General features: G+C 37.8%; 5 protein-coding genes across 6 annotated transcripts; 2 read left to right on the plus strand and 3 right to left on the minus strand.

Moving 5' to 3' along the window:
• The first annotated feature begins 958 nt into the window (after positions 1-958).
• LOC130688840 (vacuolar protein sorting-associated protein 45-like) lies at positions 959-7027 on the plus strand. The gene is made up of 17 exons (XM_057511849.2): positions 959-1116; positions 1190-1270; positions 1344-1397; positions 1526-1669; positions 1989-2163; positions 2232-2430; positions 2491-2599; positions 4735-4884; positions 4947-5083; positions 5158-5268; positions 5345-5479; positions 5585-5725; positions 5782-5996; positions 6063-6144; positions 6220-6321; positions 6391-6521; positions 6585-7027. The coding sequence occupies exons 1-17, from the start codon at positions 1086-1088 to the stop codon at positions 6823-6825; spliced, it is 2238 nt and encodes a 745-aa protein (XP_057367832.1). The 5' UTR covers positions 959-1085; the 3' UTR covers positions 6826-7027.
• Positions 2910-3993, minus strand: LOC130688831 (vacuolar protein sorting-associated protein 29-like). Its single transcript, XM_057511839.2, has 6 exons — positions 3852-3993; positions 3674-3759; positions 3482-3587; positions 3174-3412; positions 3023-3105; positions 2910-2960 (listed from the first exon to the last, which is right to left on the minus strand). The coding sequence occupies exons 1-6, from the start codon at positions 3852-3854 to the stop codon at positions 2926-2928; spliced, it is 552 nt and encodes a 183-aa protein (XP_057367822.1). The 5' UTR covers positions 3855-3993; the 3' UTR covers positions 2910-2925.
• Positions 7028-8173: 1146 nt separating the features above from the next.
• Positions 8174-10719, minus strand: LOC130688810 (ankyrin repeat and BTB/POZ domain-containing protein 1-like). Of its 2 annotated transcripts, none has more exons than XM_057511818.2 (10): positions 10583-10719; positions 10446-10508; positions 10177-10377; positions 9958-10117; positions 9743-9905; positions 9092-9303; positions 8847-9011; positions 8740-8784; positions 8470-8670; positions 8174-8409 (listed from the first exon to the last, which is right to left on the minus strand). In XM_057511818.2, the coding sequence occupies exons 1-10, from the start codon at positions 10636-10638 to the stop codon at positions 8212-8214; spliced, it is 1464 nt and encodes a 487-aa protein (XP_057367801.1). In that variant the 5' UTR covers positions 10639-10719; the 3' UTR covers positions 8174-8211. The 2 variants fall into 2 exon arrangements, with proteins under 2 accessions (XP_057367801.1, XP_059352345.1); XM_059496362.1 differs by having other exon boundaries at positions 8177-8405; positions 8466-8670.
• On the plus strand, positions 9525-12329 carry LOC130688821 (ras-related protein Rab-7L1-like). Its single transcript, XM_057511830.2, has 7 exons — positions 9525-9701; positions 11197-11397; positions 11460-11501; positions 11560-11699; positions 11787-11818; positions 11877-11966; positions 12041-12329. The coding sequence occupies exons 1-7, from the start codon at positions 9653-9655 to the stop codon at positions 12180-12182; spliced, it is 696 nt and encodes a 231-aa protein (XP_057367813.1). The 5' UTR covers positions 9525-9652; the 3' UTR covers positions 12183-12329.
• A 51-nt stretch (positions 12330-12380) lies between these two features.
• Positions 12381-14830, minus strand: LOC130686249 (polynucleotide 5'-hydroxyl-kinase nol9-like). The gene has a single exon (XM_057509492.2). The coding sequence runs from the start codon at positions 14691-14693 to the stop codon at positions 12450-12452; it is 2244 nt and encodes a 747-aa protein (XP_057365475.1). The 5' UTR covers positions 14694-14830; the 3' UTR covers positions 12381-12449.
• Between the last annotated feature and the right edge of the window lie 465 nt (positions 14831-15295).

A 15295-nucleotide genomic window follows, 5' to 3' on the forward strand; every position in this document is an offset into this window, starting at 1 on the left:
ATGCGGCTCAACAGGTGAAAAACTAGACTAACAAACACAGGCAGTTCATTTTCTTGATAGCAGATCAAATGCTGTGAACGTCAAATAAAAAGCAAACACCAAATAGGCCGTAACGTTAACAAAGTTTTTGAGCATTGAACGTTTAAAATGCATCCAATCAAATCTGGCTTCAAGAAAATAGACAAAACTGTTCGCACTGAATCGCCATTTATCGTCATTTTAACAATTATTCACATACAGTGCGCTAAAGCGTCTTTTAACCCAATGGGACAACAAGCGCATGGTTGGAACGTCGAACGAATCGAACGGAATTTCTTCTTTTATTCATAGTTTATTTTTATTTGCTTCCTTCTAAGAGTTCTGTTTTGTAATTACAGATAGCTGATGAGGCCACCACCAGATAACGTTTTTCTTTATTTTCTTGGCAATAGATGGCAGGTGCTCACGGCGGTCGCGATTTGTAATAGTTCGTAATCCTCGTTTAACTTAATGGCTCCCGGTATTCGCTAGGTTTCCGATAACCATTTTAAGCTATAATAATGCTAGTAGAACGTTCACGTTCAGAGAAAAAATAATTAAACAAATGTGAATAAAATAATATCATAGCTGTCTGTCATAAAGTTAAAATGTAAGTAAAAGATGACAGTGTTACAGCTCAATGCCAGTGTTACAAGCACAATATTCAATTTTCGATCGCGATCGCGGCAAGTCTGACTGCCGAGGAACTTATTTGCAACGATGTTTCGCAGTTTAGTAGGTTTTGCGAAAAGGTTAGAAGCCGTCGAAAGTCGGAGCCGCGCCACAAGGACGTTGGCTCCGCGTTGAATTACGCATTTTAGTAAAACCACATTTTGGATTTGGCTTCCAAATTTTAGACACCCCTGTTCCATTAGCCTCAGAAAAACACAAATGAATTAAGGCCTACAGTATCATAAAAGTTTTGGTAGACGGAAGAATCTTATTTTAATTCCGTAATTTGTCAGGAGCTTCGATTTCTTTTTATATTTGTCAACCAATTATTATCGGAATACCTAGAACTGGCTGACGTTTCAAGTTCGGAGGAGCTTGAAGGCAAAAGCGTTGGAATGTCAGGGGACCATCGTACAGTCATCAAAGGTAATTTTGTACACATCGTATGATTGCTTGTTCGATATGCTAAAATTGTTTTTCGATTACACTACATTTATAGGTAGTCCATCCCAGTATGTTAAGCTTAATGTAGGTGGATCTCTTCACTATACCACAATAGGAACATTGACTAAACATGACAGTAAGCATCTATTGCCAAATCATATCTAGTTAATTAACTAAATATTTTTTAAACCTGCACTTCTCAACTACAGCTATGCTACGTGCAATGTTCAGTGGACGCATGGAAGTTTTAACAGACTCAGAGGGTAAGTGCTTTTGTTTCTTGTGATCTACATAATTGCAACAATAACAGCATTTGACGTAGTCAGTTGAGGGTGGGACCAAAGTGAACTAAATATGCTTTCTTAGTCATTGTACTATTTTCTGTTTTCAGGTTGGATTTTGATTGATCGCTGTGGGAAGCATTTTGGAATAATCCTCAATTTCTTGAGAGATGGAAGTGCTCCCCTCCCTGAAAGCCCTAGGGAAACTGCGGAATTATTAGCAGAAGCCAAATATTACTGTGTAGCAGAGCTAGGTAAGATGAGCCTATTCAAGTCCATATGAATATTCACAGTGGCTTTTTTCGCGTTCCTTTACCATGCGACGTCTACTACTACTATACAAAATCAGCCTAGCTGATTCGGTAAAAAGAAAAAGAGAGAATCTACAGCATCAATTCAAAATAGAGCTAGGAAATGGTAGTAAACAAAGCGCGGTAAAAGAACAGTGAAAAAAATGTTGTGAAAAGATCCTTTCGCGAACGAACTCTATGCAAAATGTATACTATGTATGCAATATTTCAAAAAAAAATTCTATATCTGTTTTATTTATTAATCTTATACTTTTTTTTCAAGTTAATGCCTGTGAAAACGCATTGAAACGGAGAGAGCGAGAACGGGACGTCGAACCCGCTTGTCGCGTTCCACTGGTTACTTCAGCTCGCGAAGAACAAATGCTGATATCGACTTCAGCAAAACCAGTAGTGAAGTTGCTTATCAATCGCCATAACAATAAATATTCGTATACGAGGTAAGAATATTAATATATACAGAAGCAGGATTTGTATGTATTCATACTAATGTCCGATATTTCGCTAGCGCTTCCGATGACAATTTGCTCAAAAATCTAGAACTCTTTGATAAGCTCAGTTTGCGATTCAGTGGTCGGGTACTTTTCTTAAAAGACGTGATCGGATCACAAGAAATCTGTTTGTGGAGCTTTTTCGGTCATGGGAAAAAGGTAGCAGAAGTGTGTTGCACAAGCATTGTTTACGCGACGGATAAGAAGCATACCAAGGTATCTTCACTGGAAAATTTTGATTTCTCCTATTCGTTGTCATACCCGGGACTATTCTAGGTGGAATTTCCGGAAGCAAGAATTTACGAGGAAACTCTGAACATTTTGTTGTATGAACACCGACCCGGTCCAGATGCCGATTTAATGCAAGCAACTTCAACTGCAAAAGGTGCAGCAGCAGCACTCGCTGCAAGTGGAAATGCTGGTGGCCCGGTTTCGCATGCTAGTGACGAAGAAGAAGAGACGGCAACGAATAGCACCCGACGCGTCGTTAGTGCCGGTCTTGCTAGATTACGTCTTTCCTAGTTAGATTTTGTCAAGTTTTCACCATACCCATGATTACTCGTTCGTACTAAAAAAAAATCTATAAAAAAATATGTTAATGCCTAGTCCCCTGGGTTTGTTTAACAATTTGTTTGTTTTATTGTTTGTATTACTGTAATAAATGCCCTTCCTGCAAAATACACAACGTACGAGAATTTTTGTTTATAAATTTCAGTTTTTCTTGTATTCGATTCGCTCTACCTTAACTAGAAGAAAATTAATAAAGCTTGTATATATATATTTTTTTTTGCATGTGATACTTATTTACCTTCATCATCTACTAACTGGTAAACATAGGTGACAACTGTAGAACTTTGAATGTCCATAAGGACAAAAGAAGGAATGACAGACCTAAATAACCATGCAACAATTATGCATCCACTTGTTATAAAAAAACTTCAGAGAAATTTAAATATCACTTGTTAATAGGATTGTATGCGCCAGTAGCTGAGCCTGGATTTATGAAGAACTTTCCATCATGCTCATATGCTTCAAATTTGTGAGTATGTCCTGTAATCAAAATATCCACTCCCAGTTGTCTTTGAAGAGATGCCAAAGATTCTGGATCACCCCAAGGTACAATTTGATGGCCATGGGCCAGGCCAATTTTGAACTGACCAACAGTGACTACCTTCTGCTCAGGATAGGTGCTAGAGATCTAAATAATGATTTAGCCAAAAAATTTTAACATAGAAGTTTTGGGAGTTAGATCAATTAAATTAATTACCTTGTCAAAGTCCCCACGAACTATGTGCACATCACTTGCAAGTGTTTTCAAATAGTCCAGTGTTTCTTTGGAGCACAAGTTTCCAGTACAGAGAATGTGATGGATTCTAAAAAGTTACACATACATTTAAAGAAAACTTGGTATGCTGCAATAACAAATTTAACTTGAATTTATTGCCTTATTTTGACTTACCGACCAGGAACAAGAAGCTTTTTAAACTTTGCTGGCAATGCATTGCACCTATTTGGAATATGGAGATCACCCAAAACCAGAACCAACTGCATAAAGAAATCATTTGCCAAACATTACTTTCTTTGTAACTGACTAATTAAGTCAAATAAGCAATCAGCGACTTAAATCAATAACATACCATTTCGAGATTACCGTCGATATTTTGTGTTATGACAGTTCATATAGTTGGCCTTTACTATGTCATGCTACAAACTTCGTAGAGGCGGCGCCCACGAACATCAGAGGGGTGGATTGGCAGAGTTGGTATTCCCTAATCTTAACTCGAAATAAACTCGTTTGAAAAAAAAATGTTTTCCAAGCTAGAAAAGAAAATTTACTAATATTTTGATGTTATTTTAAAATTCCTTAATTTATTTATTTTAGTGTCAAATAGGTCTGCGCGCCTGCCACTGCCGGAGGAGGCGTTGCTGTTTTCATATGGTCGTCTGTTTAGTGTGTGTGTGTGTGTGTATAAGGTTCGCTTCTACTTCTATTTGCGTGGCGGATATATCGACGAAAAATCTTCTCGATTTCAGGGAAAAATTTGATTTTATCGTTAATAAGTTTTCGGCAAAAACTTTTCAAGTTTTGGTGTTTCTTTTAAAAATGAATGTGTTACTTGCGGTGCGTATGTACATTAGTAAAATGATACAAGAAAGTGGCCCGGGAATGAAAGTTTTGCTGATGGATAGAGAAACGGTAACACAAAGCAATTTACCTCTTCATTCAAATTTAAAATTTTTATCTTACGCTTTCTACAATTTCAGATTGGGATTGTCAGTGTTGCATATGCCCAGTCAGAAATATTACAAAAAGAAGTTTACCTTTTTGAGCAAATTGACAAATCTGGGAATGGCCCAATTATGAAGCATCTAAAATGTGTAGTTTTTTTAAGACCTTCCCAGGAAAATGTCCAACTTCTGGCATCTGAGTTAAAGTCTCCACGATATGGGGTCTACTATATATGTAATTCTAACTTATTACTATTGTTTTGCCATATAATACTCATATGTATGTTTTAGATTTTAGTGGAATTATTTCCAAGGCAAGTATTAAAGTGTTAGCTGAATCAGATGAACAAGAAGTTGTTAGAGAAATTCAAGAGTTTTATGCTGATTATTTTGCTGTTGGACCTCACTTGTTTTCTTTGAATTTGGAGAAACCTATACATGGTAGCCTTAGATACTCTAGCCTTCATTGGAATATTTGAATTCATTACACAAATTCTTGCAAGGTATGGAATGGAACTCTAACTGTTTGCAAAGATCTGTCCAAGGTGTTTTGAGTGTCTTGTTAGCCCTGAAGAAAAATCCAATCATTCGATACCAGAACTTTTCTTCTCTAGCTCGCCGTCTTGCCGAAAATATACGTGTATGTTATATGCAAATTCTTCCATTCTCGTTGCAAAATAACAGAACAGTTTTTCTAATACTTTTCATTTTTAGGACACAATTTTAAAGGAGTCTTCCTTATTCCATTTTCACAGAGGAGAAAGTATACCTCTCTTACTTATTCTGGATCGACGCTGTGATCCCATCACTCCGTTACTTAATCAGGTCTGCCAACAATGTTGGTTGAAATTTTACCCATACACAATCGTCAAATTGAAGCCGTTTTTTTTTCCTTTTCTAGTGGACATATCAAGCTATGGTGCACGAATTGTTATCCATAAAAAATAACAGAGTCAGCTTAGTCGGTGTTCCCGGTGCACCTAAAGAGATGAGTGAAGTCTTGCTCTCCGCAGAACAGGATGAATTTTACGCAAATGTAAGGCGTGAATCCTTTAAATATGCTCAGCATGCTCTCCTACATTCTAAAGTTTTTGCCATAACGCTTGGAACATACTTTTCTTGTTGTTTTGTTTCGCTTAAGAATATGTACCTGAATTTCGGAGACATTGGCCAAACCATCAAGTCCTTGATGGACGAATTCCAAATGAAAGCCAAAAGCCACCAAAAAGTTGAAAGCATAGCAGACATGAAAGCATTTGTCGAAAATTATCCTCAATTTAAGGTAAAGGATTTTTATGCAAGTTACGGTAAATGAGCTAATAAAACTTCTCACTTAAGAAAATGTCAGGGGCAGTCACGAAACATGTCACATTAGTAGGAGAGCTCTCTCGGCTGGTGACGCAGCACAATCTTCTAGAAATCTCGGAAGCTGAACAAGAACTCGCGTGCCAAGAGGAACACACGCAGTCCCTTACAAAAATTCGTAAACTGTTGGTTACTGACCAAATTCGAGATCTTGATGCTGCTCGACTGGTTTTCCTTTATGCCATCAGGTAAACATAACGAGGGATTTCTTTTCTGCTTCTTATTTGGTCTTCATTCATGGTTTGCTGGCTTAGGTACCACAAGCATCCTAGCAAGGATATCGTAGGCCTAGTGGATTTGCTTCGACGTCGAGGGACACCTGTCAGATTAATTGACGTAGGCTTTTCATGCATAAAACTTAGAAAAATGAGCGTCAGTTTTATTCAAAAAATTTTATACGAATTTTCATAGTGTGTGGAGGGCATACTTCGTTATGCTAGTTCTGGTGAAACTGCTGGTTCGAGCATCTTGACCACGAAGGATGTTACGAAAATCACGGAAAAAATATTTAAGGTAAGGGCTACACAATTAATGGTTTGATTTTTCAGGAATAAAATGGACCGAACTAATCGCAAACTATAGGGGTTAAAGGGCGTCGAAAATGTATTTACACAACACTCACCTGTCTTGAAGGAAATCATTGACAATATGGTTAAAGGACGGTTATCTGAAGAAGCCTTCCCCACTGTCGGAGGCGAACCTACGCCTGGGAGGTTGTTGCTGTTTTAAAAAATTTTTCTTTAAAATTTAATAATCTATTACACATTTTTTGACAGAATCCAAGATGTAGTCATTTTTATAGTTGGTGGGGTGACCCATGAAGAGTCACTTGCAGTACATCAATTCTGTCGAGCCAACGCAGGAATCCGAATCGCGCTCGGAGGCACTCTAATTCACAATAGCCAGTCCTTCATATCTGATGTGGAAGCTGCCGTTAAATATTTGCCTGCTGGCAATGCAAAATATCCACATAATTCCGCCTCGTCTGGTTCTGGTCGCCATTCTAAATTAACTTGAAGCTATTGAGATCCCTTCTCCCTACCTCGCGAGAAAGAAAGAAAAAATTACTATCCAAAGGAGTTGAATGTATCATTCATGTTATTTTTTCCTTAAATGTATACAAAGTTCAGCTGAATGTAAAAAAAAAAATTTATTGCCTACTTTATTATGTTCATGTATTCATTCAATTATATTTCGTTGCCAAATGTAAGTTGAAATCTGTTTATTTGAGTCTTAAGAAATTCCATCTTCAATTAAATCTACAAACAAGCATGCTTCCAGATTCAAATTTTGCAGCAATTGATCAATTACTTGATGTTTCTGGTAGACGATGGGCGAATTTGGTGCAAAAGATCGAAGTGATACCGTAAATCATCAATGCCAGAGAGCTAGAGTAGAGGTAGTAGTACTTACGCAAACACCTTAGACAAAATATTGCAAAACCATTTTTACTTCGCCTCAATATGTTCGTTGCATTAGTTACCGTATTTTACGTTATTTTAGAATTTTTAATCTCACGACAAATTGGAAGCCAGTTTTCATTATTCTCGTTGATTTCAAATCTAAAACGCTTTTTTCCATTACTAAATTGAAGATTTTGGAAAAAAACTAAATTTGTGGTAAAGTAGGGCTTATTTTATCGGCTTATTTTGTCGGGCTTATTTTCAAGCCCACTATTTTGAGCAAAAAAGTATACCACTTCGAATTCTAAAATATATAGCATTTTGTGCTCAAATTTAAACGCTAAATTTAGCAAAATTATTGGGTTTTCTCGTAAAAACTACACTACGTACTAGCGCGCCAACATATATTACCGGTTTTGACCTTTATTTCAGAAATTTTTAATTTTATGAAAAATAGGAAGTCAATTTTGGTTATTCTCGATGATTTCGAATCTAAAGCACATTTTTCCATTGCTAAATTGAAGGTTGTAGAAAAAAAATTAAATTTGTGGAAAAGTCGGGCTTATTTTTTCGGGCTTATTTTGTCGGGCTAAATTTTCGGGCTTATTTTCAATCCCAGCAATTTGAGGGGAAAGTATACCACTTAGAATTATATAATAAATTGCACTTTATACTAAAATTAAACGACAATTTCACGAAAATTATTGGTTTAATCGTCAAAGCAGCTAATTTTAAATATATATCAAATATCATGCTAGCACGTCAGCATTTGGTGCTGTTCTTTAGGTTTAATTTTAAAATTTCTAATCTCATGAAAAATAGGAAGTCTAGCTTTTTTATTCTCGTTGATTTCGAATCTAAAGTTCATTTGTTCATTGCCAAATTGATGATTTTAGAAGAATACAAAATTTTTGTGGAATGTGAGTTAAAATCAATTTGTCTGTTTATTGAGTCTTAGGAAATTCCCTCTTCATTTAAATCTACATATAAAAGAAGTTGTTCATGCTTCTAAATTCAAATTTTGCAGCAATCGATCAATTATTTGATGTTTCTCGTAGGCGATGGGCGAGCTTTGGTGCAAAAGATCAACGTGATACCGTAAATCATCAATGACTGCGATCGTGTCCATCTCCTGACGGCCTTTTACTTCAAATGCATCTTCAAGAATAAGTCGGTGAAAATTTTCTAAATCCACTATCTGTGATGGAATTCGGCAAATTAGCTGAGGCGGTAAAAGGAATCGAGAAGTGACACTCACTTCCTCAAGGTTCTTGGCGACGAATTCAATGCAGAAGACTTCAATACGAGGTAAATTGTAAATCCTAGACACTTTAATGAGGCTGACGACATTCTGGGAGTCGATTACACTGATCAAGAAATTCGCGCAAAGTTTCTTCAAACCAGGCATCAAGTACAACTCACCAATGTTCAGAAGTTCGTAAACATTATCCACGGTGAGCTATTAGAAACTCAGATGATTTTCCAACCTTCCATTTGAAAAAGTTAAAATGTATTAGTAAGATAATACCTGAGCAGAGTTAGAGTAGACGTAATATACCACTTGTGCAAACACCTACGACAAAATACTGTAAAACCATTTTTACTTCGCTTCAATATGTTTTGGTCAGCCCTTACCTCTGGCGTTACGTTGCGTAGCATCACGCGTTCAACTTCTGAATCTTCTAGTGTTTCTTCATCTCTAGAATTTATGGATCCTTTGCATAACTCGGTACGCGAAGTTTCTTTAAAGTGATTCCGAAACAAAGCTCTGAAGTACTCGCTTCGTCCAACAAAGGCAGCCTATTGCAAAATTTAATTACTTGCGTACATGAGAAAATTCTTTGAACGCTTGTGCTAAGAAAAATTATTCGAATACCAACTTTATGACATAAGAATTTTTGATGACCAACGACGAAACAGACGTCAGTGAGATTGGGCAGTTCAAGAGGACTTTGGATGAAGAAATCGTTCGTGATTAAGCCGGATGGAATTGCTTGTTTCGCCAATTGACCCAAATCCCGCTGTATTTCTGCCTGAAATTCTTTCGGCTCCAGCGACAGGACTTTTACCTTTGTTCCCGGTTTGCTGTCAGCTAGAAGACATTTTGTTTTGCTTAGGTAATCCATTTTTTATTCCAAAAATGCAGTTTTTGGCTAAGAGACTCGTTTCTAAAGCTACATAAAACGAGTCTCACTTCTATGGCTTGATTTCTACGCCAACAGGCAAGTTCTATTTCAGCACTTGTATGGTAACTGACAGAAACTATGAACAGTCAGGCGAATGGATGATTTTTTGTTCCCCTTCAACAGAATGAAATAGCAGAATGATGCTACGCTTCTTAGAGTTCGACTAGGTTAATCGGCTTATAAATAGGCAGTGCGCTTACGGACTCAGTGAAAATGCCTGCACGCTCTATTCTTTCAGTTTCATGCCAATAGAACATGGCACAAATAACGGCTGTAAAACCTCCCGATCGGAAACTCTTAACAGGTATACCACAAGTACATATTTGTAATATAACGGTAATTTACCGAAAGATGTGACACGCTTTCTAGCTTCTTCCAAGCGATCTTTCAAAGTAGGAAGGCGGCACTGCATAGCTAAGCGCATGCATTCGTCTACTTCGTCTAGTAGTGTATTAAGGCGTCCACTATACAAGTACTGAATTATGGATTTAAATGCAGCTAGGTCAACCTATAAACAATGAATGGGATTAGCTAGGCCAAAGTAACATTCTTATACATACCAGTTTATTTTGAAGTTTCACTGTCCGTTTTAAGGTCCACCTTTTTTTAAATGCTTCACTAAAATAAGGAGACCTTGCAGCCAGAATGAAACGGTGTACAGCAATTTTTTCCCCTTGTAGATAGAATGAAAAATCACTATAGTCTCCCAAATCAAGCAACCTTCAAAACAAGTGTTCTAGTACAAAAGAATTTGAATTAAGATTTTATAGCTGGATTACTTTCTCAGGAACTCTTCATATTCATCACGAACCACAACAGAAGACGAAATTACTTTATAATTCTTTAACTTATTGCGGATTTCATTTGTCAATGCACCATAGAGAATTCGTTCTCCATCAAATGTTTGAGCTTCACAGCGAGCTCCAGAATCCAACAGATACTCAGCTAGTTCTACATGACCACAAAGGCATGCATAGTACCTTTGCTTACAAGGTTCAATAAACTAACTTTACATTGCAGGACTAGATTCAGGATTGCGCTAACTTACAAAGGTGTACTATCCCACCTGTCTCGAACGTTTAGATCGACCTCCTTATGTTCTACTAGATACCTGCAATAAGTGTTTGATATAACTAGCTGTGTAGTAGATGTCAATGTCATATTACAGAACAATCGAGATTATACTTGATCTTTTTTAAATTTCCAGTTCGACAACTAAGAAATAGCTCCCTTAAATCCATTTTTTGCAATGATTTTTAGTAAAGTTTTAATCAACGTTGAAAAGAATCGTTCGTCCGCTATTAACGTTCGTTTGATAAAAATTTAAGTCGTCTGCAGTTACCGCTAAGAATCACCAGTTCCAGGTGCCATTTCCATTACCCGGTAACCAACGCAGCTCACACCGCTTCTTACCCCGTTTATCTTGTTATTGTTACTTCCACTTTATGCTGATTTTTACCAATTCGTTTTATTAGAACTACAGTTTTAATGTTAGTAAACGCGCTTGGTAAGCTTTCTTGTATAAATGTGGTCCAATTTAAGCCGCCATTTACATAAGGCAGTAGGTCGACCCGGCTTACTCCCCAAAGACCAACCCAACGCACCCAGCTTGAAAAGTAGTTTACCGGACTGCCCAAAATTTACTACTTTTGGCTGTGAACTATGGGCTACCTCGGTTTTGGCAAACAGACGTCAAGCCATAGGTTTTTACTTTGATGAACGTTCGTTCGCAAAACTTTGGATAGCTTCGTTTACATTTAATTACTAGTCTAACGATTATAACAATAAAACGAAAACAGAATACAACAGAGCAACCGAGAAACTCTTCAAAGTGATTATAATTGGAGATCCAGGGGCGGGGAAAACTTCGTTCATACGCCGTTACGTTCAAAATGCTTTCCGAGGGGACTATAAAGCTACAATAGGTGTGGACTTTGCCTTGAAAATCGTAAGATGGTCAGAGAATCAAACCATCAAGTTGCAGCTGTGGGACATAGCAGGTAATTAATATTTTTTCTCTTCATATTGTGTTGTCTGTTACGCACTTTTCTCTGTTTCGCAGGGCAAGAAAGATTTACATGGATGACACGCGTATATTACAAAGGTTAAAAGCAAGTTATACATTTATTACGCATATCGTTTCACTGAGATTTGCTAAATAGAAGCTCAAGGTTGCATTATTATGTTCGATTTGACCAGTCGCAACTCGTTCAAAAATGCGGTTAAATGGAAGAAAGATGTTGATTCGAAATGCTTTTTAGAGGATGGTGCCCCAGTGCCATGCATGTTACTCGCCAACAAAGTAAGTTCTATGTCTATGAAAGGGAAGATGAGTTAAAACATATAATAAATAAATAAATAAAATCTGACTAATTCCCTTGTTGTATAGTGTGATTTACAGCAAAGGGAGGTGGACCAATGGTAAGAATGCATATACCAATTTCTGTAACAATTAAATAACTTAGAAAATTTTACTTAGGGAGATCGAAACTCTTTGTCGGGAACAAGGCTTTATTGGATGGACAGAGACATCTGCGAAAGACGACCTGATGGTTGGTGACTGCATGCGGTAAGTAAAAAGATACGTGCCTTTAAACTAACCCTGAACGCTTATTTCATTTATTTTTTTTTATCTCTAAAAAGATTCTTGATCGAAATCATGATGAAATATAATCGTTTCCAAACAACTGACATCTTTGGTCCATCTTTGAAGCTTGGTAAACGAACAATCGAAGAAACCAATGGGACTGTAAACCAAAAAGCAAGTTCTTCTTGCAGATGCTAACCTTCGACAACAATTTATTACCAGATTTCACCGTTTTTGTTGGCTTTATTTTTTCGTACATTGAAACCTATTGATATAATTCTAGCAATACGCGAACAGCATTTCCGTGAAAATAAAATGTTTCTTAATTTTTGTTTGGTTCGTGTCTAGTACGGGAAGGTTAAATTGCTGGCTAAAGGAAATAACAATAACAATATCACAAAATCATCCAAGTGTATCAAAGTGAAAACGTTATACACATCTTGGCGCGAACTAAATTCAAAAGGCTTACACAACGTTGCGTAGTGTGAAGACGGGGTTATATTTGCGATACGGACGACAGGCAGGCTGGGAAGTTGAAGGACCGTGTGTACCATAGGGAACGCGCATTTTTGTGGCACTTGCCTGATCATGGTTAAGTGATGATGGCGCATCGAGCAATAAGCTTTCCGGGATTTGGATTCCTCCCATCACTAAACAATTTACTTGGGTAAGCCGCTCCGCTGATTCCGGACTGACCAAATAAATGTAGCCTTTTGCCATATCAATCCCTCGTATGATCCCATAGCCGACGCAAGGCATTAAGGGCAGTTCTCGCAGAATTTTCGGATAATGGCCGACGGTAGCCTGATAAAATGGAACTGAAGCGGCCGTTTTGTTATCCAAAATGCAAAGAGCTACAAGGGAAGCATTAAGAGCTGCCATGGTCAAAGTTGGTGGAACTGACTCATGACAAATACAAACGGCCAAGTCTTGCCACGATACACAATAGGGCACAGTTTCCATCAACGACCATTTCGAGCTACTGGACATTTTACTAAAATAAGACATCAGTCCGATTTGGCGGAGCTCCGACGGACGAAATCCCCATTCTTCTAAGCTTTTCTCCGACAATTCAGCTGATGAATAGATAGCTTGCATTTCGTAATTGGGCAACTTTTCAGCCGATTCTGAATTGTCAGTTAGCCAACCACGGGGATGTTGGGTAACATAATCATACTCGAGCATGGCTGGGAAATTGCGACGAGGTGAGCGGCTGCTGATTTGAAGAAGTTGGCGGGGTTGGGCAAGACGAATCAAATCTAAAGTGACGTCCAAGCCAATGCCGCTGGTAAATCCCATTGTGTTAATAACTGTTGGGACATTTGACAAAGAGAATTCAATCTTGCAGTCATAGAGAAGTTGTCGGCAGGATCTAACATAACGTTCTGGGCAGCCTATGATATCTGCGTTTCCTACAAAATACGAGTGCAGTGGCTGTTGCAAGTGCGTAAAGTTTGGGCCAAGTAAAGGCTCTGAAACGAGAGAGGCTGATACGCATCCAGCAGGAAATAACTCAGGTTGGCCAGGGTCAAAGTCCACAACCAGGACTCTGCCACATTCTTGGATGAGCTGGTTGACCAGAAAGCGAAGCAGAGTTGATTTTCCCACACCTTTGCCACCAGCCAGCATGACGCGTATAGGCTCATTCCTATGAAATTTCTCAGTTAATTCTTGAGCGTATTCTGCCCATATATCCGGCTGTAAATAAAATCGGGCGTTGAAAATGCTTCCACGTAAAATTATGCTGGTATCAAGTTGGTTGCAAAGTTGGCTGAACAGATTGCGATTTTCATTTCCCCAATAGATGGACTCTTGAGGAACACATTCCTCTTTCTTTAGAATGTTTATAGGAAACTTGCGACTGATGTAGTCAACCATTCCGCAATTTAGGGAACGCAAAATAAGGAGAACATTTTCAGTACTTTTTTCCTTTAGAAAATGTTCTTCACATGCCAACCCGGCAGATTTTAAGAAGGCACAAACACGGTTTGCATTAAACGTCGTCTTGCTTTGGCCGACCGCTCGAATGCATTGTAGACTATATCCTCGAGGTGAAAAGGCATGAAAAGCTTTACTTGCATTTTGTTCAATTTTGAAACCCTGCATTTCAGCAATCCCACTTAGACATGTCAAACTTAGGCGCCCTTTGAAGTAGAAACATGTTTGAAAAGGGATGAATGCAAGAGCTTCCTGCGGATTGATCAGAATGAAGTCAAATGTATCCAGAGTTTGATAGATTGCTTGAAGTGAGTTTGCATCTTCATCTACAGGTAATATATTTTCCTGCTCTTTTTCTTCCTGTATCAGATTAAAGTCCCCTTCCATTAGAGAAGTTTGTGAGATATTAATTTCATTACAGTCACTGTTTTCATTTGAATCTGAATTTAAGACATCATTATCAGTCATTGATGAGGGTTGGTTTAAACCAGGACTGCTTTTAGAATTTGATTCACTTTCAAATTTTTTACTCAGCGTGACAAATGTTGTTCTTTTTTTTGAAGTTCTTTTTTTTAGTTTTGGTCTCTTCACAGATGGTCTCAGCAGGCCTTTTTTTGATGAATCATACACACTCTTTGCTGACAGCAAATTACCAGGGGATGACAATTTTTTAATCGAGATATCTGACGAAATTGACAAATCGTTTGGGTTGTTTTTAGGTGCAACCGAGCGCAAATCCTTCCTAATTTTTTTTGCCGAGGATTTCTTCATACTTAGCTTCTTTTTCAAAATCTTTAATCTATAACAGATGAAATTGTAGTTACGATGCTTAACAGAAGTACCTTAGCTGAAGATGAATTTTATTTCGAATCAAAACTGCAACAATTTAAAGCAGACGGATTTTCCGACTGACACACGTGCAGGTTGATCGACGTTGCCTAGTTTGGCTTTTCTCTAGGGCTCGACCCCTTGGTCAATCGGGTAGCTTTTAGCTGATCGGTTGGGGATCGACCTGAAAGTGAGAGTGATTATTTAAGTTACATGATCAAATTTTTATTGTTGGCTACATCATGTAGGCAACAATAAGATGTAACTGATGTCCTTGGTAAAAAAACCAATTTAACTTTTGCTGACTATCAAAAATCAATTGGTTCTGGATGAACTATCAGAATTCAAGGACAATATGGTAGGTCAACCAAGCTTTTGAAATTTGCCGCTATTTTATCCATAATAACAAGAAAAAATGCAACAGGACACCCTGGGGTATCCAGGAAACCTCTGTCACAGCTTATCCAACTTGAAAGTATTCTGCTGGAGCGCCCCAAGTTGACTGTTTTTGGCGGTAAACCATTAGGGCAACCCGAAATTTGCAA

Source organism: Daphnia carinata, chromosome 7, assembly GCF_022539665.2.
Source record: "Daphnia carinata strain CSIRO-1 chromosome 7, CSIRO_AGI_Dcar_HiC_V3, whole genome shotgun sequence".
Lineage (NCBI taxonomy): Eukaryota > Metazoa > Arthropoda > Branchiopoda > Diplostraca > Daphniidae > Daphnia > Daphnia carinata.

Coding starts and splice junctions, on each gene's coding strand:
- LOC130688831 (XM_057511839.2), bottom strand. Junction 3,588..3,673: donor AAGCTTCTTGTTCCTGGTCG/GTAAGTCAAAAT, acceptor GTAACTTTTTAG/AATCCATCACATTCTCTGTA. Junction 3,106..3,173: donor GCATACAATCCTATTAACAA/GTGATATTTAAA, acceptor ATGGTTATTTAG/GTCTGTCATTCCTTCTTTTG.
- LOC130688810 (XM_057511818.2), bottom strand. CDS start 10,638: ATGGATTTAAGGGAGCTATTTCTTAGTTGTCGAACTGGAAATTTAAAA. Junction 9,906..9,957: donor TGAAACTTCAAAATAAACTG/GTATGTATAAGA, acceptor CATTGTTTATAG/GTTGACCTAGCTGCATTTAA. Junction 8,671..8,739: donor TCTACTCTAACTCTGCTCAG/GTATTATCTTAC, acceptor AGTTTCTAATAG/CTCACCGTGGATAATGTTTA.
- LOC130686249 (XM_057509492.2), bottom strand. CDS start 14,693: ATGAAGAAATCCTCGGCAAAAAAAATTAGGAAGGATTTGCGCTCGGTT.
- LOC130688821 (XM_057511830.2), top strand. CDS start 9,653: ATGGCACAAATAACGGCTGTAAAACCTCCCGATCGGAAACTCTTAACA. Junction 9,702..11,196: donor CGATCGGAAACTCTTAACAG/GTATACCACAAG, acceptor AAACGAAAACAG/AATACAACAGAGCAACCGAG. Junction 11,398..11,459: donor GCAGCTGTGGGACATAGCAG/GTAATTAATATT, acceptor TCTGTTTCGCAG/GGCAAGAAAGATTTACATGG.
- LOC130688840 (XM_057511849.2), top strand. CDS start 1,086: ATGTCAGGGGACCATCGTACAGTCATCAAAG. Junction 1,670..1,988: donor TTACTGTGTAGCAGAGCTAG/GTAAGATGAGCC, acceptor TTTTTTTTCAAG/TTAATGCCTGTGAAAACGCA. Junction 2,164..2,231: donor AATAAATATTCGTATACGAG/GTAAGAATATTA, acceptor ATATTTCGCTAG/CGCTTCCGATGACAATTTGC.